We start from the raw sequence: 23,845 nt of genomic DNA, 5'->3' as shown, positions 1-23,845 counted from the left end.
AACTTCCTCAAAACACTGATGATTCTAAAGTCAAGAAAAATATATAAGGTTTCCATTTTGAAAATTCCAAGATTACATAAAACAAAATATGAGGCAAATAATTTAAAGATAGATTAGACAATGGTGATGCTCCTCCTAAAGGAGCCTGATGTGGCAGGAACATCCTTCAGACACCAGAAGATCAACAGAAAAAAAAAAAAAAAGAACTGATGAATAAGAACTAGATGAAAAACAGAAGTTATGGCTGACCATAAATTTATCTTTATTCAGATTATGATTCTTGAACGAGCATCCGTTGTTTAGACTTGGTTTAAGCTATGCTTAATTAGAACACATACAAAATGATTATTTATATTTCTTTTGATTGGAAAGCAAAAAATTCTGTATTGCATTTCACCATATTTACTAATTATATTCTGATACGAACTTCTAAATGCAAATAGCTTTGAAAGTGAAAAAAATAAATTCCAAGTGACCAACCCTGCCCTCTTGTAGGACGAGCTCTGAGATGCCGCCTTCTTTTCAGCACATGCCCCGTTGCTGGCTCATGGCTCCCACAGTGATGCAGGCTACAACCCGTGGCACTCAGTTTCAGTTTCAGAGTCCTCGCTCCAGTGTGCATCTCGCTTCTCGGCCACCAGTTTGATGAACTGAGAGTGACTGGCATAAAGCTGGAGTTGATCACTGATGTCCACCCATTTCACTTTTCCAGCATCATCACCAGCTTCTAGGGTAAGGTTATCCATTACCTCACCTGTTACCAAAGAAAAAAAAAATCACCAAGAAAAAGTAATTCATTTATTTATTTACTTTCAACATAATTCTGTAGCTTCAAGTAAATGTGGCCCAGTCCATTAAAAACTAGAATGTTCCAAATCTTCAAAATGCCCCAATTTTAATCAAGTTTCTAAATTTTTTAAAGAAAGATTTTATTTACTATTTACTTGAGACAGAGAGAGCACGAGCAGGGGAAAGGGCAGAGGGACAAGCAGACTCTGCGCTGAGTGCGAAGCCCGAAGTCAGGCTCGATCCCAGGACCCTGAAATCATGACCTGAGCTGAAGCCACTTAAATGAGCCACCTAGGCACCGCCCCCCAAGTTCCTAAATTTTAAGTAAAGGCACAAATAAGGAAGCTTTTCTCTTTAAAAAGAATATCAGCCTTTAAAAAAAGAGTTCTATTAAATTAAGTATGAAAACTTATGTCAAAATAAATTCTAGAGGGATTAGAGATTTAAATGTATAAAAAATAAAACAAGTATTGGGAATTCATTTTACACTATTAAGGTAAGTGGGCCTTTCTAAGCATGACCCAAACCAGAAATTATAAATGAAAATATTTATAACTGTATTTACAAAAAAAATATAAATATTAAAATAATATACTTATCAAAAAATTAAAAGTAATGCTGCTCTCATTCACTATTGTACATTCATTACATATGAATGTAAATGGCATATTTCTGTAAGAAAATTTGCCAATGCTATCAAGAGCTTTGAAAGAGCAAATGCTCTTTGATGAGCATTCATTCCACAAGTATCAGGGTGCATCTTACCCAGTCTAATGAACATAAGTCAGTTTACCTGTTTCATCATGGTAGTTCACAGCCTCTGTCTCCATCCACGCATTATCAGTGTTTCGAGGATCATCAACATATCCCTTATATATCTATTTTTAAAAGGAGGCAGAAAAAAAGTGTAGAATGAAACACAAATGGGGCAAGCAGATGTGTGTTACCTTCATTGGAATCAGAAATGTAAATATCCTGTTGCAAAACAGTGTGCAGAGTCAGGAGGCAATAATTACGCATTTATTTAGGATCAAAGAACAGCAACTAAGGGTACACAGATTTGGGTAGCAACCCACTGTCCCACTAGGGAGCAAAGTCGGGTTTTTTATTTTTTTATTTTTTTATTTTTTTTAAGATTTTATTTATTTTGACAGAGAGAGAGAGCACAAGCAGGAGGAGCAGCAGAAGGAGAAGAAACAGGATCCCGGCTGAGCAGAGAGCCCAAAAGGGAGTTCGATGCCAGGACTCTGGGATCATGACCTAAGCCAAAGGCAGACGCTTAAATGACTAAGCCACCCATGTGCCCCAATTCAGGCTTTTTTAAAGCTAGAAAGAAAATGCTTGTAGAAGTTGTTTACAAGGAATTCTGACGCATTGGTACAGAAAACCAATCGTGGCTGAATATAATCGGTTGCTGAGCCTATCACTAAGCAAGTCTGTTCTTTAGCAAGTTGCAGGTGTTTGTGTAGTCTTTGGAGTATTTGTGGTTTGGCCCAGTTTAAAAGTTCAGGGCTCCACCTGGTGAAGTGCACAAGGCCCAGCTCCTAAAGGCCTCTTAGCTCCATTTTAAAACCCCTTGACGTAACTGACTCCATTATTTCACCTTTCATAAAGAAATGTAAATATCACAGAACCTTTCATGTAGCATTCTATATGCTTGTTTTAAATTTCCCAGGAAACAATATTGTCCAGAACCATTTGAGTCAGCTTTAAAATTCACAAAACCCTCAGGGCGCCTAGGTGGCTCAATTGGTTAAGCATCTCACTCTTGATTTCAGCTCAGGTCATGATCTCAGGGTTGTGGGACTAAGCCTGGCATTCTGTCTCCCTCTGTCCCTTCTCCCACCTCCCACCCACTCATGTGAAAATAAAAAATTCACAAAACCCTCAACTCCACAGACTTTAATTTCATAATTTGGGAATTATGAAATTCCCAGTCACATTTGGGCCGTATGACTTTTTTAAAGGCTCTATAAGTATTTTTCTGTTTTAGTAATTTCTGCAATTATAGTTTCAGACATACAAAGATTCTTTTAGTTATAAAGAGATCTATAAATAAATTTGGTAAAGACTAATATCTAAGCTCTTAATACATGAAAAGATTTGGATCTAGCCATCTAACACAAATGTGACCAAAAACCTGAACATAAATAAGAAATCCCAATTCTAGAAAGAAAACATAGCAAGTGGAACAAAAGCCAGCATAAAACAGAAGAAACTCTGTAGTACTTTTTCTTATCATCAGTACACATATACTGATGTGTACTTTTTTTTAAATTACAAAGGGTATGTAGACAAAACAGAGGTAATACTTAAATGGTTATCCACCAAAAAAACTCTAAATAATATAACTTAAAATGTAAATGTCTTTGTAAACAGCCAAGCTCATATAAATTTTTTTTTAAAGGTTCTCTGATGGATGGGTGAGCTCAGGGTCACATTAGCTCACATGTAGTCCAAAGAAAAACTCAGAGGAGATAAATGTATTCTAATGTAATTGACCTAAAGTTGGGCTATAAAACTTTAAGCAGAACTGTATTTCGGTGAAGATCTACTGAATTTAAGTTGTGTTTAGGAATATGTATTTCAAATACACAGGTAATTCACTTTATTCAGAGAATAAACTACTGGATTTCCAGGTGAACTTTTAAATAATTTTCACTCATCCATGGGGCTAAGTCCCTTAGAGGAACTACCTTTTCTTACCACTAGATGTTCCTGGTTGAAGAGCTTGTGCAACTGTTCCTCTAATTCTCTCTTTTCCGCTCCAGATTTCTGTAAGGAGTTGAGAGCTTCTTCGCCAAACTCTCTTTTAAGTGTAGCACTAATCTTCTCTCCAGGATCCACCATCCCCTAAGAGTCACATTTTAAGGGGAAAAAAAGTCATACGCTTTAACTCATGCAACAAATACTTACTGGATGATACAGTAAACATTGTTCTAGCTGTCCGTAATCATGATCCCCATTCTCTTGTGCTATGTTCTTCTATAAACCATTTGATTCTATGAGAAGCAGCCAGTCAGGGTATCCCATGTATTTGACCACAGTAATTGGTTCGAGGTTAGCCTATGGTAAACTGAGCCAAACAGACCTCATTCCTGGTACCTTCCAAACTCAAGCTAAGGTGGAAGGCCTGGAGGCAAGGAAGAATACAGCAAGCTAATACTTCCCCATTGTTCATTCCAAACCATTTTTGTCCTACAATGGAAAAAACCCTTCTTGCAGATAGCAGTATATGTATAAAGAATCATCCTCTTACCAAACTCTCTCCATTTCATAATATGGCATAAAATATAAAATCCTCTACTGCTAAAAAAATTTTTTAAATGTAAAAAAAAAACTGCTGGGGGCACCTGGGTGGCTCAGTTGGCTAAGCTACTTCCTTCAGCTCGGGTCATGATCCTCAGGTCATGGCATGGAGCATTGTGTTGGGCTCCCAACTCTAGGGAGTCTGCTTCTCCCTCTGCCCGTCTGTCTCTCAAATAAGTAAACCTTAAAAACAAAACAAAACAAGGGGTGCCTGGGTGGCTCAGTGGGTTAAAGCCTCTGCCTTCGGCTCCGGTCATATCTCAGGGTCCTGGGATCGAGCCCCGCATCGGGCTCTCTGCTTGGCGGGGAGCCTGCTTCCTCCTCTCTCTCTCTGCCTGCCTCTCTGCCTACTTGTGATCTCTATCTGCCAAATACATAAATAAAATCTTAAAAAAATAAAAATTTAAAATTAAAAAAAAGAACCTCTGTTGTACAAACACCCATTTTACTTTTTTAATAATTTTTTAATTTTTTATTAACATATAATGTAGTATTAGCCCTAGGGGTAAGCTCTGTGAATCACCAGGTTGACACACTTCACAGCACTCACCATAGCACATACCTTCCCCAATGTCCATAACCTAACCATCCTCTCCCTACCCCCCTACCCCCATCAACCCTCAGTTTGTTTTGTGAGATTAAGAATCTCTTATGGTTTGTCTCCCTCCTGATCCCATTTTGTTTCATTTTTTTCCTTCTTTACCCCCTAAGCCCCCAACTTTGCCTCTCAACTTCCTCATATCAGGGAGATCATAATTGTCTTTCTCTGATTGACTTATTTCACTCAGCATAATACCCTCTAGTTCCATCCACGTTGTCGCAAATGGCAAGATTTCATTTCTTTTGATGGCTGCATAGTATTCCATTGTATATATATAATGCATCTTCTCTATCCATTCGTCTGTTGATGGACATCTAGGTTCTTTCCATAGTTTGGCTCTTGTGGACATTGCTGCTATAAACATTCAGGTGCACGTGCCCCTTCAGATCACTGCATTTGTATCTTTAGGGTAAATACCCAGTACCACCACTGCCGGGTCGTAGGGTACTACTTTTAACTTTTTGAGGAACCTCCATGCTGTTTTCCAGAGTGGTTGCACCAGCTTGCATTCCCACCAACAGTGTAAGAGGGTTCTCCTTTCTCCGCATCCTCGCCAGCATCTGTCGTTTCCTGACTTGTTAATTTAGTCATTCTGACTGGCTGAGGTGGAATCTCATTGTGGTCTTGATTTGTATTTCCCTGATGCCAAGTGATATGGAGCACTTTTTCATGTGTCTGTTGGTCATCTGGATGTCTTCTTTGCAGAAATGTCTGTTGATGTCTTCTGCCCATCTCTTGATTGGATTATCTGTTCTTTGGGTGTTGAGTTTGGTAAGTTCTTTTATAGATTTTGGATACTAGTCCTTTATCTGATATGCATTTGCAAATATCTTCTTCCATTCTGTTGGCTATCTTTTGGTTTTGTTGACTGTTTCCTTTGCTGCGCAAAAGATTTTAATCTTGAAGTCCCAACAGTTCATTTTTGCCCTTGCTTCCCTTGCCTTTGGTGATGTTTCTAGGAAGAAGTTGCTGCGGTTGAGGCTGAAGAGGTTGCTGCTGTGTTCTCCTCAAGGATTTTGATGGATTCCTTGAGGTCTTTCACCCATTTGGAGTCTTTTTGTGTGTGGTGTAAGGAAATGGTCCAGTTTCATTTTTCTGCATGTGGATGTCCAATTTTCCCAACACCATTTATGGAAAAGACTGTCTTCTGTCCATTGGACATTCTTTCCTGCTTTGTTGAAGATTAGTTGACCACAGAGTTGCGGGTCTATTTCTGGGCTCTCTATTCTGTTCCACTGATCTGTGTCTGTTTTTGTGCCAGTACCATACTGTCTTGATGATGACAGCTTTGTAACAGAGCTTGAAATCTGGAATTGTGATGCCACCAACTTTGGTTTTCTTTTTCAACATTCCTAGGGCTATTCGGGGTCTTTTCTGGTTCCATACAAATTTTAGGATTATTTGTTCCATTTCTTTGAAAAACATGGGTGGGATTTTGATAGGGATTGCATTAAATGTGTAGATTGCTTTAGGTAGCATAGACATTTTCACAATATTTGTTCTTCCAATCCATGAGCATGGAACATTTTTCCATTTCTTTGTGTCTCCCTCAATTTCTTTCATGAGTACTTTATAGACTTCTGAGTACAGAATTCTTTGCCTCTTTGGTTAGGTTTATTCCTAGGTATCTTATGGTTTTGGGTGTAATTGTAAATGGGACTGACTCCTTAATTTCTCTTTCTTCTGTCTTGCTGTTGGTGTATGGAAATGCAACTGATTTCTGTGCATTGATTTTATATCCTGACACTTTACTGAATTCCTGTACAAGTTCTAGCAGATTCGGAGTGCAGTCTTTTGGGTTTTCCACATAAAGTATCATAACATCTGCAAAGAGCAAGAGTTTGACTTCTTCTCTGCCAATGTGGATGCCTTTAATTTCTTTTTGTTGTCTGATTGCTGAGGCTATGCTGAATAGCAGTGGTGACAATGGACATCCCTACCGTGTTCCTGACCTTAGCGGCAAAGCTCTCAGTTTTTCTCCATTGAGAATGATATTCGCTGTGGGTATTTCATAGATGGTTTGATGATATTAAGGTATGTACCCTCTATCCCTACTTAAGAGTTTTGATCAGGAAAGGATGAGGTACTTTGTCAAATGCTTTTTCAGCATCTACTGAGAGTATCATATGGTTCTTGTACTTTCTTTTATTAATACAAACACCCATTTTAAAATACCACTTCAAATATACACGGACATGAACATAAAAAAATACACTATTCCTAATGATATTATGGAACTTTTTTAAAACTACAAGAAACAGTAAGTAATAAAAGTTATCTTTTTTTAATGTCTAAAGTTATCAGAATTCAACAAAAGAATGCTCTCAGTTTTACTCGGACTTGAAGTAGAGGTTGAATTCTGAAATGGGATCCACCATTTATGAATACCTACTTTACGTCAGGTGCTTTATCACTAGTAACCCCATGAAGTAGATACAATTATCTTTATTTTAAAGAGAAGGGTTTGAACTCCAAATATTCAGCTCAGAGTGGAAAGACCAGGATACAAGCCTATGTCTAACTCCAAAGTCCATGCTATTTTCCAAAGGTTTTATAATTAGACTCAAATTTTAACAACTTTGATGCATCATCTTACACTTGCTGTTGACAGTGAGACTTCACTGCAGTGAGGAATGACAAAAGAATTCCTAAAGTGGGGAAGGAGGGAAGATAAATGAAGGGTAAAGATCCACACACAATAACCTTGCAGCAAATGAAGCAACTAAGAAGGACTTAAAACATTAATTTGATTTAATTTTAATTCTTACCCCTGGGATTGCCCATTCTCCACAGTCTTTCCTTTTTATTGCCACAAACTGTAAGATGTTTTTCCCAGAAATGGGGTGGGTGATTTTATTTCCACTACTATCCCTTTTCCACCTATAAATAGTAATAGAAAATCATAACTGATTTAGAGCAAAGAAAAGGAACTGTCTCAAGCTTGAGACAAAGTTATAAAGATATATTTTTCTTTATAACAAGACATATTTAAGTTTACCTCAAAATAGCTAGTTTTACCAAAAAATTATTTTATAATAGAAACACTCTGTATTTACGAACCAAGCCGGATATCTACTTTCCATAAAAGATACTGTATTCTCTGGAATAAGAATTCAGAATATAAATAGTTTTTACTACTTAAGTACTGTCAAAAAAAGAAGTTTAAAAGCTGAACAGAATTTAGAGACAGGGGCGTAAACTTAAAAAACAGTCCAAGGACATTTTTTTAAGAATCACAAGTAGTATATGGGCAACTGGGTGGCTCAGTCAGTTAAGTGTCCGACTCTTGATTTCAGGTCAGGTCATGATCTCAGGGTCATGGGATTGAGCCCCACATTGGGCCCTGCACTCACTGCAGAGTCTGCTTATCCCTCACCCTTTGCCCCTCCCCCTGACTCTTGCTCACTCTCTCAAATGAATAAAATATTTTCAAAAAAATTTTTAAATAGATAATTCCTTTCAGAATGCACTTCTTCTAACCATATCTTCTTTGTCAGAAATGCTGATACATCTCCCCTTTCCCTTCTCTACCCCCACCACAGCCACCCTCAACACCCAATTTTAAGAATTATTCTAATACCAACTTAGGCAAAGATCAAGACTTTGAACTTCCAGTACTAAACCAAAAAAGAAAGCCTAGTATCTAATCACTGTATGGCATCAGATTCAATGAAATAAATGAAGTGGGTTTTTTTTTTTTTTAAGATTTACTTATTTATTTTTTAAAGATCTTATTTATTTATTTGACAGTGATCGCAAGTAGGCGGAGAGGCAGGCAGAGAGAGAAGGAAGCAGGCTCCCCAATGAACAGAGAGCCCAATGAGGGGCTCAATCCCAGGATCCCAGGATCATGACCAGAGCCGAAGGCAGAGGCTTTAACCCCCTGAGCCACCCAGTAGCCCTACTTATTTATTTATTTAAGACAGAGAGACAGATAGGGACAGAGGTAATGGGAGAGAGCACAGGCAGGGAGGGGGGGGAGAAGCAGCCTCCCACTGAGCAGGGAGCCCGACATGGGGCTGGATCCTAGGACCCTGAGATCATGACCTGAGCTGAAGGCAGATGCTTAACTGACCGAGCTACCCCGGTGCCCCTAAAAAAATGAGTTTAAATACGAGCTTCCAAATTTATTTATTCATATATTTATATATATATATATATATATACCAATTCCATCCCATAATTCCTGCCTTGAGTGAGCTCATAGTCTAGCAGCAGAGCTAGACATGTAGGTGAATAAATAATAAGAGAGAATGACAGTTTGAGGAGTAAATAGAAATGAAAGAACAATTAGTACAAGACAGCATCAATTTTTTTTTTTTAAGATTTTATTTATTTATTTGTCATAGAGAGAGAAGCGAGAGTGAGCACAGGCAGACAGAGTGGCAGGCAGAGGCAGAGGGAGAAGCAGGCTCGCTGCCAAGCAAGGAGCCCGATGTGGGACTCGATCCCAGGACGCTGGGATCATGACCTGAGCCGAAGGCAGCTGCTTAACCAACTGAGCCACCCAGGCGTCCCAAGACAGCATCAATTTTTAAGGATGCCAGACACAGGCATTACATGAGGAAGAAAGAAAGGTGTAAAATAGTATGTTGTATAGGTGGAGTCTGGCTATATATGGCCATCAATGGGGGCAAGAGGTGTGATGAGGCTGGAGGAGTAGGCAAAGAATTAAACAAGGTCAGCTGCTTAGAGAGCCAGAGAATATTTTCAAGTAGAGTAAAGCCATAAGCAACTGGTATTTTAGAAAGTTCACTCACTCTGACAAAAGTATGGAGGCTGGTTTGGAGGGAAGCAAGACTGGAGACTAGAAAAGTGTTAACCATGATCCAGGTACATGATGATGAGGATAGGACTGAAGGCAGACATGGTAAGAACAGAGAGAGCACGGGTTTTACTTTTATCTCTTAAAAACCATTTATACACCACTTATTATATACCTGATATTGTTTTAAGTCTAATGTATTTATTCATTTAGACCTCAAAACAACCCTATAAGTAGCTGATTACCTTTAATTTACAGACAATGATATTTCTACATACTGATATTCCCTCCCCACTTCTGATAGCCCACACCTTCCTGTCTCACAAACTACAAAGAAAATGTTAACACCATTAACTTTTGATCTGATTTTATTCACAATAATATATTAACGCTTCCCAACACATTTTCATTTTAAAGGATCTAAAGGAATGTCAGATAGTTGTACACGTAGAATCCTAGGAGAGGCATCTGGGAAGAGAAAAATTTAACACTTGCCCTGGAGAGTATGGACAAGAACATTTGTGAAATTCTATACTATACAATGCTGTTCTAAACCATGAAGTACTTGAAAAAAAAGGGAATGGAATCTTTAAAAGTGACTAGGTGACTCTTAGGATTACTCATTAGTGAAAAACTGGTATAAAAGAGAACACGCACAATATCCAAAAACAAATATCCCTGATTCAAATTTCAGATCTATAAGATTTAGGTGAGTCACTTAACCTCAGTGAGTCTTCATTTTCAGATCTATCAGATAGGTTAATACCTACTTTGAGGAGTTTTGTGAAAAACAAATGGACAAACTAACTTTCTACATTCTTCTCTTCCCTCCATTTCTACTGCCCTCTTCAATTTAAAGGGACTCGTTGGTTAACAGATCCATTACCTAGGCAGCAAAGAGCATCAACCTAACAACACAGCTGAAAGCTAGACTCTGCCATCTGTGGGCTCTTTCACAGCTGTGGACCATCTCAAAGCCTTCAGGCGTCTCATTTGTATAAGGACAGAATTAAGCTCAAAATGTCTATTATTTTGAAACAATGCAACACAATCACCACCTACACTCCGTATATTTGTTCCACCAAAGATAAAAATAAGCTAATGAGAAGCTAACTTTCTCTAGCTTCCCTTTTCTTCCTGGCCCCTTATTAGCATTCCTGCTTCAAATGTTTCACACCTTCCTCATTTTAGCTAGTCTCAGCAAAACTGGAAAGACTGTCATTATATTTTTTACTTACATTCATTAATAAAAATGTATTAACTCTTCCCATTTCATTTGAACCATAAAGCTTCTAAAGGAATTTGAAACTGATAGGTAGGTTGGCAGGTGGATACGTAGGTAAGCAGATGGGGAGGGAGGTAGACTGGCAGGTGAGTAGGTGGATAGATGGATAAAAGGTAAGTCTGGGGCGGGGTGTGGGGTAAAGATCTCTTTTGACAGGAAAACTGAAAGGGCAAGCAGGCAAATAAGATGGGACAAATATTGGTGCCTCTTCCAGTAACTTGAAAATAAGGGAAATAAGCTACTTTCCTACAGTTAAACTATGAAATCATATTCTTAGATCAGAGAAAAACAAAGTCTCCTGAAATAAAGAAAGGCCCTTAAAATATCAAAACTAAAGAAGTAAAAATATTGAGGGTATTTGCATTATTTAAAGGGAAGTAACGGGCACCTGGGTGGCTCAGTGGGTTAAGCCTCTGCCTTCAGCTCAGGTCATGATTCCAGGGTCCTGGGATTGAGCCCCGCATCGGGCTCTCTGCTAGGCAGGGAGGCTGTTTCCTCCTCTCACTCTCTGCCTGCCTCTCTGCCTACTTGTGATCTCTGTCTCTCAAATAAATAAATAAAATCTTAAAAAAAAGTAAAATAAAGTAAAAAAATAAGGGGAAGTAACAATTACATGTGAGAAGGGAATTGGTAAGTGAAGACATCCTAAAAATAAAGAAATTAAAAGAATGACAGAGATGATACAATATTCCAGATGTGCATGATCCCTATGGAGACAGTCAAGTACATATAAACACTGGATTCACCTACCTTCTTTATTCTGATTCATGCTCACCAAGGGGCCTTCTGAATACAATCTGGCTTACCAGACAGACCTCCCTCAGGAAGAGAATGCCTGTCCCCTGTTCTGAAATCTTCATTGGCTCCAGTTCACACTCCTTAACTCTGGCATTTAATATTCTCCACAAAAATTAAATAAGCTTAATTACCCACTATTCTACAAAAATCTTCTGCTTCAACCAAGCTGGTCTTTTCACTGGCCCTCAGTACTCAGATACTACTATAAGCCTTCTTCTTGGCCCTCCTGCTGTCCTGCTATCCAAGCTTCAAGCTCAGCTCAAGTCCCCTTCCTTAACAACACCTTTCTTGGGTGCTCCAGTGTACCATCATCATGACCCACATCTAATCTAACGGCGGAGGGGGGGCATAGGAGGAGAAGGAGAGAGAAGAATTTAAGCAGGCTCCAATGCCCAACACAGAGCCCAATGCAGGGCTTGAGCTCAGGACCTGAGATCATGACCCAAGCCAAAATCAAGAGTCAGACACTTAACCTATTGAGCTACCCAAGCACCCCTCATCTAATTTTTTTTTTTCTCATCTAATTTTCTAAAGCATCCTGTTATCACCCATGTTACCTGACATGTTTTCTTTTTTTTTTTAACCTTGACATGTTTTCTTATTTCATATTTTTCATCTTGCAAATGAAACCATAGCTCTTCTGTGACAGGGAACTGAAACTTAAGATTCTTTTACTTTTTTATATCCTCCAAAACACCTACTCAATTCTGTGAACAAAGAGATGTTCAGCAAATACCAGGTGAGTTAACTTTGTTATGCCTATGTTATGTTATGTTTGATAATGCCTAAAACTATAGCTTCACACTTTTATCAGTATGATTTCACATGAAGTCCCTTTAAAATACAGATTTCACAAGTATACCTATATACATACATGTATATATACAATCACACATACTTATGCAAGTATACATTATATATACACAAACATACATACATTTGTATATGTAAACACGTGGTTACAGTCCGTATTTCTCCAATCACTTGGCTCTCTGCTACTGAAATGTTTTCATTCTTACCTGGTTATGATGGGATCCGCAGCATGATTTGGGCCCCATCGCCCCAAAAGCCCCCGGCCAACCAATCCTGTCCGTCCTGCAGGATTTCTGGGGCAAAAAATGTAAAATCAATTGAATGTGTCCATCTTTTTAAATGTAACTTGATATGGCCCAGAAGAAGGCAGTAAGTACAGTAAGAGGGAAATAATATCTCATCTCAAATCCACTAGCATTATCACATATCTGGCGCTAAAATTACATATTTCCTTATACTGTTATTTAACTTTTTTGTGTGCATGTCTGAGCTCTGAGCTTGAACCAGGAGAAGATCTCATTTTCAAAGTTGTTCTCAATATGAGAACTTTTTCAGTTTTCATCTATATTCCTAAATTTAAACCAGCACTTTTCTGGACTCGTACAACAGGGCAAACGAATGGTCTGTACCTAGTCATCATCTATCTCTACAACAGTGACGATTTATCTTTCAAGATACCCATTCTCATCTTCACTTTCTCACCACTCCCTTAACTCCCATCTCATACAATCCTTCTCATGAAGTAGTTTTGTTACTTTTTTAAAATTCATTTTAAGTAATCCTTATGCCCAATGTGAGGCTCAAACCCATAACCCCAAGATCAAGAGTCACACATTCTTCCACCCTTATTTTTGTTACTTTTAAAAGTCCATTTATTCTCAGTGGATTCTGGATGTTTATTACCAATAATATATATTTTGTTGCATATAATGAGGTATTAGTATTATTGAGGGTTTCAATATTTTTAAAGAAAACAATTTTATAGGGGCACCTGGGTGGCTCAGTGGGTTAAAGCCTCTGCCTTCGGCTCAGGTCATGATCTCAGGGTCCTGGGATCGAGCCCCACATCAGGCTCTCTGCTCAACAGGGAACCTGCTTCCTCCCCCTCTCTCTCTCTGCCTGCCTGTCTACTTGTGATCTCTCTCTCTCTCTGTCAAATAAATAAATAAAATCTTAAAAAAAAAAAAAGAAAACAATTTTATAAAAATGCCAACTTACTGTTTAACCAAATAGCACAACCCAATGTTAAAAAATCTATCAGGTAAACATGGCAGCCCTCACGCGTAATTGTATTCCAGTCATTATTCCTTAAATGTTCAACTTCCATTATGTACCAGTAAAACACTGTAACCTACAGTCTTACCTTATTATGATTTTATCTTTTGTTCTCCCAATACATGAAGGTAAATAAACAAAGAGCTCAAATTTTCCCTATCGTCCATCTCTTTTTATTCTGGTCTTCCCTGTGACTATTATTCAAGTTGAATGAGTTTTGCTATTGTTTCTGTACCAGGCTCTGAAATATTTCAGCAAGACTTACAAATAAAGACAAGACACCTGGCCAGGTGACAACAGTTTTACTTTTCAAGCTCACAGGGGGAGGGACAAGGCAGCCAACAACTATGTTTTATTCCATGTAACCAGACACCCCTGAATAAAAATGATCAAAACCAGTATTAAGAGAGAGAATGTTAGATTTGTAGATGGCTAAGCCTCTAACTTGCACATCAGAAACTATGGAAAATACACATAGACTATCCTGTAGCCTGAGAAGCAGAAAAAGTTGTTTGCAGTGAAAGAGAAATAACTGCAACATGTAAAGAAAGCAGAGATGGATTTTCAATTCCACCCTTTCCTAAAGTTAGCTGCATTTATGCTTCAGGCTCCTTGAGATGATCCTATCAACCTAAAGTTCACCTGTTACTCAGGCAAGCTAGAATTGTTTCTATTAGTCAGACTCTTGGCTAAAACAATATGCTATCTTGCCTTTGCTGCCTTTCCTTTTACATGGGTATGTATCTTTTAACATATATCTTTTAATATATCTTTTAATATATTTTACCCAGAAAAAGAACCCAAGGAATAAGTCAAATGCAATGTTATTAAAAAGATCCAATAAGAGGCACCTGGGTGGCTCAGTGGGTTAAAGCCTCTGCCTTCGGCTCAGGTCATAATCCCAGGGTCCTGGGATCAAGGCCAGCGTTGGGCTCTCTGCTCAGCAGGGAGCCTGCTTCCCTTCCTCTCTCTCTGCCTACTTCTCTGCCTACTTGTGATCTCTGTCTGTCAAATGAATAAATAAAGTCTTAAAAAATAAATAAATAAATAAATAAATAAATAATCAAAAGATCCAGTAACACAGAAAAGTGAAGCTATGACCAAAGACTGAATTTAGCAGAACTGAAGGACCAGGTTATGGTAAGAGGAGCACTATCACTGCCTTATCCTTGAGAAACTAAGAATACAAATCACACTTTTCCAAGGTAAGAAGTGTGACTATAGATCTCTGCTCTTTTTTTTGTTTTAGTTGAGGCATGCTAATTTTCACAGTTCTTCCTAACTTTTTTAAAGTAATACCTACACCTAACGTGGGTCTCCAACTCACAACCCCCAAATCAAGAGTCACATGCTCGGGGCGCCTGGGTGGCTCAGTGGGTTAAGCCACTGCCTTCGGCTCGGGTCATGATCTCAGGGTCCTGGGATCGAGCCCCGCATCGGGCTCTCTGCTCAGCAGGGAGCCTGCTTCCTCCTCTCTCTCTGCCTGCCTCTCTGCCTGCTTGTGATCTCTCTCTGTCAAATAAATAAATAAAATCTTTAAAAAAAAAAAAAAAAAAAAGAGTCACATGCTCTACTGACTGAGCCAGCCAGGCACTCCTCCATTCTCTGTTCATTAACTCAATTATTTCCACCTTCAAAGTGGAGTTACAAAAAAGTGCATTCAAATCCTGCTTCTCCCACTTACTGTATGCAAACTACTTACATTCTCTCTCCTTATCTATAAATGGAACTAAAAATATCCACCCACAGGGTTATTGTAATGTTTTAATTAGATCACACGTATAAATTCTTCTGTACATTGTCTGGCACATACAAGCACTCAATAAATATTAACTGGGTTTTCTACCCTTTGAAGACCCATTATTGTAAGATATCCATCCCTAGTACCTACCTGGGTCTTCCATTTTCAATCTCATACAAACCATTCTGGCTTTTTCTCTCAACATGCCCATCTTTCTCATTAAACTTGGGAGAGAAGTTACTTTCACTGGAATGAGAATACCAAAGCAAAATAAGAAATAATGGCCTCATACTACCAAGAGCTCACTAATGCCAGTCAATCTGTTATTTATAATAAAGTATGCCTGAAACTTAATTTAAGAGCCAGTTTTCATTTACAAATCCATCTTATTCCTTCGAAACAGGTTCTTAAAAAAAGTGTTTACCAAAATACCTTATAATACAAGGATGTGTATTATAACCCCTCCAGGAAGGACTATACAGAAAATCTGCAGCTCCTTCCACAAACTACAAAAAAAAAAAGTCTACGTTACTATTAGCAAAGAGGAATTGTCTGTGGGCACAATACGGCAACTGGTGGTTCCTATGTGGTCCCCAAAATAAGACCCTTTCTGATATCTTGATGTTTTTACTGTCTCAAAGTAATTTTAATTTCCTCAAATATATACTAGCTAATATTTTCATCAAAGTAAACCCACAAAACAGTGAATTTACCCTAAAACTTAGTAACAACTATGATGTAGACTAAAATAGATATATGCTGGAAATGTTCTAAATCTTGATCTCCATGGTAAAGCCATATAAACATAAAATCGTTCTGAGCTATGGAAGCATACATAAGAAATGTGCACTCTATTGTATCCATCATTCCTCAATAAAAATATTTTTAATGTAAATGTAAGTAAACTACTTCCCTCACCATTAGGAAACCAGTGACATAACTGCATTGATAGTAAATAGTTGTACAGCACTACATTGTTCATAGGCAGTTTTGACCTAAGTTTTGGGTTTTTTCTTGCTTTAATTTCAGTAAGTGAACAAAGAAGTATTTGTGCTCTATTATGGAAATAAGTTCCAATTTGAATGATCAGACATTTTTTCAGGACTTCTAACCAATCTTCCATCTAACACACAAACAAAAAGAATTAAATGGTAAAAATCATGAAATTATAAAACCAGTGTTACAATGCTTTTGGGACTCCAGAAACTCACCATTGGGGGAAAAAAGCATGAAACTAATCATAATTGAAATATTAATGTTAGTAATAAAGCTTGACTTCTATAGATGGTGATATAAATTCAACTCTTAAAAAATAAACTGAATGAAAATGTAAGAAAATGTATTCAATCTTCCTCTGTTTACACTATATAGCACCCTTGCTGACAACCATTAATTTTAATTGTACATGATGTATATATAAAATACTCTAAAATGGGGGAAGTAGAATTCCCTGAAGCTAATGATATCTCCACAAGTTAGCTTCATGATTAATAATCCAAATACTATCACAAAGTTACAAGTACATCTTCAGATAAAATTAAAAAATTGTAGGTCAACGGGCGCCTGGGTGGCTCAGTTGGTTGAGCGACTGCCTTCAGCTCAGATCATGATCCCAGACTTCCAGGATGGAGTCCCGCATCAGGCTCCCAGCTCCTTGGGGAGTCTGCTTCTCCCTCTGACCTTCTCCTCTCTCATGCTCTCTCTCACTCATTTTCCCTCAAATAAATAAATAAAATCTTTGAAAAAAAAAAATTGTAGGTCAAAATCAAGTCACAGCAGTGAGACCATGGTAAAGTTTAACCTAATGAACTAACTAGCAACATTTTTTACTTATCTGACTAATAATCCCTTGGGAAACATTTATAATAAATTGGCCCATTAAATCAAATTTATAAAACTGTTCTAAAACCACGGTAGCAGTTTAGCAGAGTGGTTAAAAAGTTCAAGTCCAGCTTGAGTTCAAGTCCAAGCTTCACCATCTACTGGCTCTGTGACCAGATGTAAAGGGCAACCTTTCTGTGCTTCCATTCTTTGTGTGTGTTTTTTCTACAAAGCAGAAATAACAACCCTGTCTATCTTCCAGAATAATTATAAGAATAAAATAATGCTTATAAAACACTTAGTGCAATACTTAGTTCATAGTACATTAAAAAGCTCTATCATTATATTCATTAAAAGAACATAAACATAAAATGTGAATTGATGTACTTCCATGAATTCAGTCAAAGGATTTTTGCTTGAGTGTTTGTTTTCTTTTCTATCCTTTATCTATCCCCTTTTATTTTTGTCCCACTGCTCTAATTTTATCATCCTCCTGTTCTTAGTAATCTGAAAAAATTCTGAAAAATATTTTCACTACTTCAATGGTGCAAAATAACCACAAAAGATATTCTACTGATAACCTAAACAGAACAAATGAAAATAAGTACCACCACTTGCCATTCTATAAAACAACTCCATAATAAAACAGATTTACTTTTTTGGAAGAATCATCATAAAACCCCCAAGAGAACAGCAAACATGGACTATCTTGCTTTAGCAAGAATTCAAGCCAATGTGGAAACTGAGTTCTGACAAAGTCAAACACTAGGTAAAAATAATTTTTCAGCTCTGTCAAAATGGTAACTTACAAATACAACCATTCTCTTCACCATCTTACACCCAGCTACCAGCTAATGCCAGCAAATCTGCTCACCTGATCTGAGGATCTGCCCACCTCGGTCCTGCCAAGACAGAAACTGCAGTGTACTCCACAGGATTATAGTCTTGCCACTCAACAAACCAGCCTACTTTCTCATTAGGAACCTGGCTGCGTTGGACTTTTGAACCCGGGTAAGGAGATGTCCGAGCCTTGTTGTGGGAACTCTCTTTGGCACCATTAGAAGTAGACATGATGTTCGAGCTAAGATGAAACCCACAAGATGAAAATGCGTTTCTGAAAAGAAAAAAAGAAAAAAAAATATTTTACATAAATACCAAAAAAAAAAATAAAATAAAGAACCTAACTCAAAGACCCAAAAACATACTTTTCAATTTCAAAGTATACAAGTCTAACATCTATGAGAAAATTATTTTCAAATATGAAAATTGTTTAAATATTGCCAAATTTTATTAATTGGAACCAACTCACTGTATTTCTTTTAGCTGAGAAAAAGGAACAGAAGCTTACTTTTTTTCACACAAAAGTTGGGGAAGTTTGTTATGAAAATTCAACCATAAAAACAAATGTAAAAGACTTTTTTTGAAAATAGCCTGTAGTCTAACACATGTATAAAATGTATGGCAAAAATGGCACAAAAAAGAACAAGAAATACTACTGAATAATACTACGTAATACTACATAATACTACGGAAAGTCAGACTATGATAAATATACGAGTTCTAAACTGATGACAGCATCCCTGCCCTGTTCTCACAATATCAATGATCAGACAAACACCAACTGGCTAGGATGGTGAAATGAGTCAATATGCTGTGTCTCCTTGTATCATACACTGGTAAGTACACTGTCATCATTTCTGAGGTTTTCCTTATCAGAATGTATGACCAGAATCAAAAACATGAGGAAATAATAGAACAGAACCAGTTCAAGGGACAGCTTGCAAAATAAATATGTGTACTCTTTCAACGGGTAACAACATCATGAAAGACAGAGGAACTCCTCCAGATAGATGCAGACTAAAGAGACATGAAAACTAAATGCAATCAATGATCTGGGATTGGTTCTTGAACCAAAAAAGGAAAAAGAAATTTTTTTTGCAAGACAGTCGTGAAATTTGAATGGGGTTATATAAATACTATTATTTTTTTTTAAGATTTTATTTATTTATTTGACAGAGAGAGAGAGAGAGATCACAAGTAGGCAGAGAGGCAGGCAGAGAGAGAGAGAGAGGAGGAAGCAGGCTCCCCGCCGAGCAGAGAGCCCGATGTGAGGCTCGATCCCAGGACCCCGGGATCATGACCTGAGCCCAAGGCAGAGGCTTAACCCACTGAGCCACCCAGGCGCCCCAAATACTATTATTTTTTAAAGGATTTTATTTATTTGTCAGAGAGAAAGAGAGAGCACAAGCAGGGGGAGCAGCAGGCAGAGGGAGAAGCAGGCTCCATTGTGGGGCTCAATCCCAGGACCTCAGGATCATGACATAGGCCAAAATAACAGATGCTTAACCGACTGAGCCACTCAGGCATCCCTATAAATAATTTTAAAAGGTGATGCAAAAACCGTATTTATTTACTCCTGACAAAGAAACACTTGGGAGACAGCGGCTTTGTTGGTGAATTCTATGAAACATGTAAAGAATTAACAACAATCCTCCTCAGATTCTTCCAAAAAAACTGAATATATCCAAATTTTTTCTGTGAGGCCACCATTATTATCCCGATATCAAAGCCAAAGACACTACTAGAAAACTATAGACCAATATCCCTGATGCATATCGATGCAAAAATCCTCAACAAAATAATAGCAAACAAAATCAAGAGCACATTTAAAGGATGAGAGATGATGACCAAGTGAGATTTATTGCAAAGATGTTTAAACATATAAAAATCAGGGATGCCTGGGTGGCTCAGTCAGTTAGACCGCTGCCTTCAGCTCGGGTCATGATCCCAGGGTCCTGGTATCGAGTCCCGCACCAGGCTCCTTGCCCGGCAGGGAGCCTGCTTCTCTCTCTGCCTCTGCCTGCCACTCTGTTGTGCGCTCTCTCTCTCTCTCTGACAAATAAATAAATAAAATCTTAAAACAAAAACAAAAACAAAATCAATCAACGTAATACACATTAACAGAACAAAGGAAAAAAACACTCGATCATCCCTACTTATACGATAAAAGTCTGCCATAATCCAACACCCTTTCACAATAAAAACATTCAAAAAACTAGGAATAGAAGAAAACTACCTCGAATAAAAAGCAAAAAAAAGAAAAAGAAGAAGAAGAAGAAGAAAACTACCTCAACATATTAAAGGCCATATACAAAAAGCCCATTTTTTGGTGTGATAGTGAAAGACTGAAAACTTCCCAAGATCACAAAGAAGGGACCCCAAACAGTCCCTTGAAAACGAAAAAGTTGAAGTGACATACTTCCTAATTCCAAAACTTACTACAAAGCTATAGTAATCATAACAGTGTAATACTGGCATAAACACAGACATATAGATCAATAGGATAGAATGGACAGCCCACATATAAACCCTCACACAGACATTCAAACGATTTTGACAAGGGTGCCCAAACTATTTAACAGGAAAGGACAGTCTTTTCAACAAATGGGGCTGGGAAAATTAGATATCCACATGCAAATGAAGATGGTCCCTTACTTTATAGCATATGTAAACCCTAATGCAAAATGGATCAAAGACCCAAACATAGACCTAAAACTATAAAACTCTTAAAAGAAAACATATAGGGAAAATTTCATGTCATTAAACTTGACAATGATTTCTTGGATATAACCAAAAGCACAGGCAACAAAGAAAAATAGATAAATTGGACTACAACAAAATTAAAAACTTCTGGGCATCAATAAGCAGTCACTGGTTTTAGATATACCTTCACATCACCCGGGGTTCCCAGTATTATAAAAATGAAGAGTAACCGGGGTGCCTGGTCGGTTAAGTGTCAGACTCTTGATTTCAGCTCAGGTCATGATCTCAGGGTCCTGTGATGGAGCCCCTCCTTGGCGCTGTGCTCTGTGGGGAATATGTTTGAAGACTGTTCTTTCTCCTTCTCCCACTGCCCTCTCCCCCCATTAACACACAATCTCTAAAATAAATCTAAAATAAAATAAGTAAATCTTAAAAAAAAAAAAGAGAGAGAGTAACTGGTAAGCAATTTTACATTGTTCTAGTGGCATCTATCAAATATAGCCCTCCTAACTTCCAAAGAATATAGTTTGGTTTTTTAACTTGGTATATTTGTTTATTAATTTTTTAAATTTTTACTTTAATTGGAATTTGGTTGACATTTGATGTTATATTATAAAAAGCATAGATGTTTATTCCTTCCCTCCCAAATCCCACTGAAAAGAGATAAAGATGTACAAAAGGTAACAAAATCCACAGCAGGAGAGAGAATAGAACACTCTAAATAAGAGTGTTCTGAATAGAACATCTCTGAATAAGAGATTGTAACCAACTCTGGAACACTGAAAAGAAATTTAAAAATTAAATAAAAATTTTTAAAAAAAGAGATTGTAACCAATTTTAGGTAGAAAGTGGATGGGTTTATACTGACCTACAAACCAAAATACAACAAATTATATTTGAGAATATGCACAAAAAGCTGGGGGAGAGATGCCATTCCTAAAAGAGGTGGCCTGAGTGGTTTCAAGCTTGAACCAGTGGGCCCAACTGTCCTAAGTGGGCAGTGGGGCAATAACCATGGAAATTGGTCACCCTCCTTCCCCAAATAAAAAGTTGGCATTAGTTATGTCTGCCCCTAGAATAAAGCCAAAAAGTTAAAATGGAAGACTAGAACCCCTATTGTGAATATTGGTGTTATAGACTACAGCAGCAATTTAGGCTTAAAATCACCACAGTTCACACGAGGATACACAGTTAAGGCAGCTATGCTAAGCAGAGAATCCGCTCCACTAGTATAAAGCCTGGAAAGGGGAAGGCGAGCATTCCCAGGTGTGCACTGGCCACCTGCTCACACACACTCACCTGAAACCTTCCAGTCTATGTGCCAATGTTCTATCAGTCCTCCCATTTAGAAAAAACAATGTCTATTACCTACATTAATCAAAATATAAACCAATAACTGGTGTCCATCAGACGTTTAAGAAAAAAACAGAAGGAAAAAGGACTGAAAAGTAACAGGACCATTGACACCTAACAGTTAATTCATGAAATAGAAGATAATTTATTTTAATTATCATTTTTACAGATTCAGAAATTTTTATATCCATAAAATACGAAAAGGCTGCTATTAAGAAGAGCAATTAGAGAAAAAGAAGTTCTTGTCAAAATTGGCAACTCAATAGAACAAATGACATAATAGACGAAGTCTGAATTAGTAATCTGGAAGATAAATTTGAGTAAAATCTCTAAGAACACCGTACAAAAAGGACAAACGAATAGAAAATGAGAGAAAAAGAGAACCAAGAGGTTCAACCCAGAAGGTCCAACAGTTATCCCAAGAGTCCCAGGGTGGGGGGAGGGGGGAGACAGGACAAAAATGGGGGGAGAGGGGGGAACAGAAGAAAATTTCCTTTTGCTCAAAGTAAACATGACATGCCAAACGAGAAGAATTTCTTGAAAACCATTCCTAGAGACATCAAACTCGTTCGTTACTCTGTACCTGGCATAATGTCTAGGACCTCGTGTTTACTGAACAACGAATTAAGAGAGGGGGAAAAAAAAAACAATATAAAAGTAGGAAGCAGTATGAGATACCATAAATCCCTAAATTTATCCCGGGATAAAGAGAGAGATGATAAATATATTTTTAAAACTAGAGGTGGTGAGGAGGAATGACGACTTATACTTTTCATTTTACACCATTTATACTGTTCACATCTTTAAACTATATGCATGTATTAATTTCCATCACAATGTTTTAAGTATCAACCCGGGGGGAATGGCATGGGACACCACCACAACCGAACAAGTGCTATTTAAACTCTCGGAAAACAGTTAATACCGTTGACTTATGGAGGATGACATATTTCAGCATCAGAGACGAAGAAAAATTACTACCACCATTTTTCCTCAAAAGGTAAATAAAACATTTTGGAGCCTTTGTGAGAACGTGAATACCGCGATAAAAACTCAGGATGCATCAAAGCCTTCAGGATGCAAGCAAAGCCTACAGAAGCCGCAGGACGGGACGCTGGCTCCACCCACAACCCGAAGACTCAGAAGGCAGCACTATGAGAGAAAATACCTGCACACCGGAATGCTGCAACAGCCCGAGGACTTGACAGTCACAGAGGCCAAGGCCACAGAAAGAGACACTGTGGCTAAAGTCTTTCCCAGGATGCGTTCAGCCATCAGCTGCCCGCGGGCGGCTTCGCGGAGCGAGGTCACGCTTAGCTGGTGCCACAGCGTCCGTCCGCCCCACGCACGGCCCCAATTATCTAGCGGGCACTAGGACCGGGCCGCCCTTCGGGGAAGGAGTATCTACGCCTTTCACAGAAACACAGAAGACCGGGAGCTCTCCCCAAATAATCCCCCGCTGGCACCAGTGAAACGAAGGGAACCAGAGCCGCCGGCGACGCGGACGGCACCCGCGCCAGCAGCCGCGGACGGCACCCGCGCCAGCAGCCGCGGAACGGCGACGCGGATCCCGTGACCTCCCGCGTCCGTAACAGCGCTTTACAACCACGCCGTAAAGCAAGAACAGCGCCGGCTTCGCAGCGCTCTGCTTTTTCGACCTCCCAGTGTGCGCAGGCGTACTTGGGGTGGAGTGGGGGAACTGTACCGAAAAAGCGCCCGAAAAAGGAGAAAGTGAAAGAAGGGGAGCTGGAA

General features: G+C 38.4%; 1 protein-coding gene across 2 annotated transcripts; it reads right to left on the bottom strand.

Moving 5' to 3' along the window:
• Positions 1–238: 238 nt before the first annotated feature.
• Positions 239–23,655, bottom strand: NUDT9 (nudix hydrolase 9). Of its 2 annotated transcripts, XM_047717932.1 has the most exons (8): positions 23,262–23,653; positions 18,072–18,311; positions 15,527–15,622; positions 12,567–12,653; positions 7,468–7,579; positions 3,496–3,642; positions 1,583–1,667; positions 239–754 (listed from the first exon to the last, which is right to left on the bottom strand). In XM_047717932.1, the coding sequence occupies exons 1-8, from the start codon at positions 23,366–23,368 to the stop codon at positions 570–572; spliced, it is 1,059 nt and encodes a 352-aa protein (XP_047573888.1). In that variant the 5' UTR covers positions 23,369–23,653; the 3' UTR covers positions 239–569. The 2 variants fall into 2 exon arrangements, with proteins under 2 accessions (XP_047573888.1, XP_047573889.1); XM_047717933.1 differs by lacking the exon at positions 15,527–15,622 and having other exon boundaries at positions 23,262–23,655.
• Between the last annotated feature and the right edge of the window lie 190 nt (positions 23,656–23,845).

This window comes from Lutra lutra, chromosome 2 (genome assembly GCF_902655055.1).
Source record: "Lutra lutra chromosome 2, mLutLut1.2, whole genome shotgun sequence".
NCBI classification, from domain to species: Eukaryota; Metazoa; Chordata; class Mammalia; order Carnivora; family Mustelidae; genus Lutra; species Lutra lutra.
The sequence above is the reverse complement of the archived record's forward strand: the minus strand, read 5'-3'. Positions and strand labels throughout refer to the sequence as shown.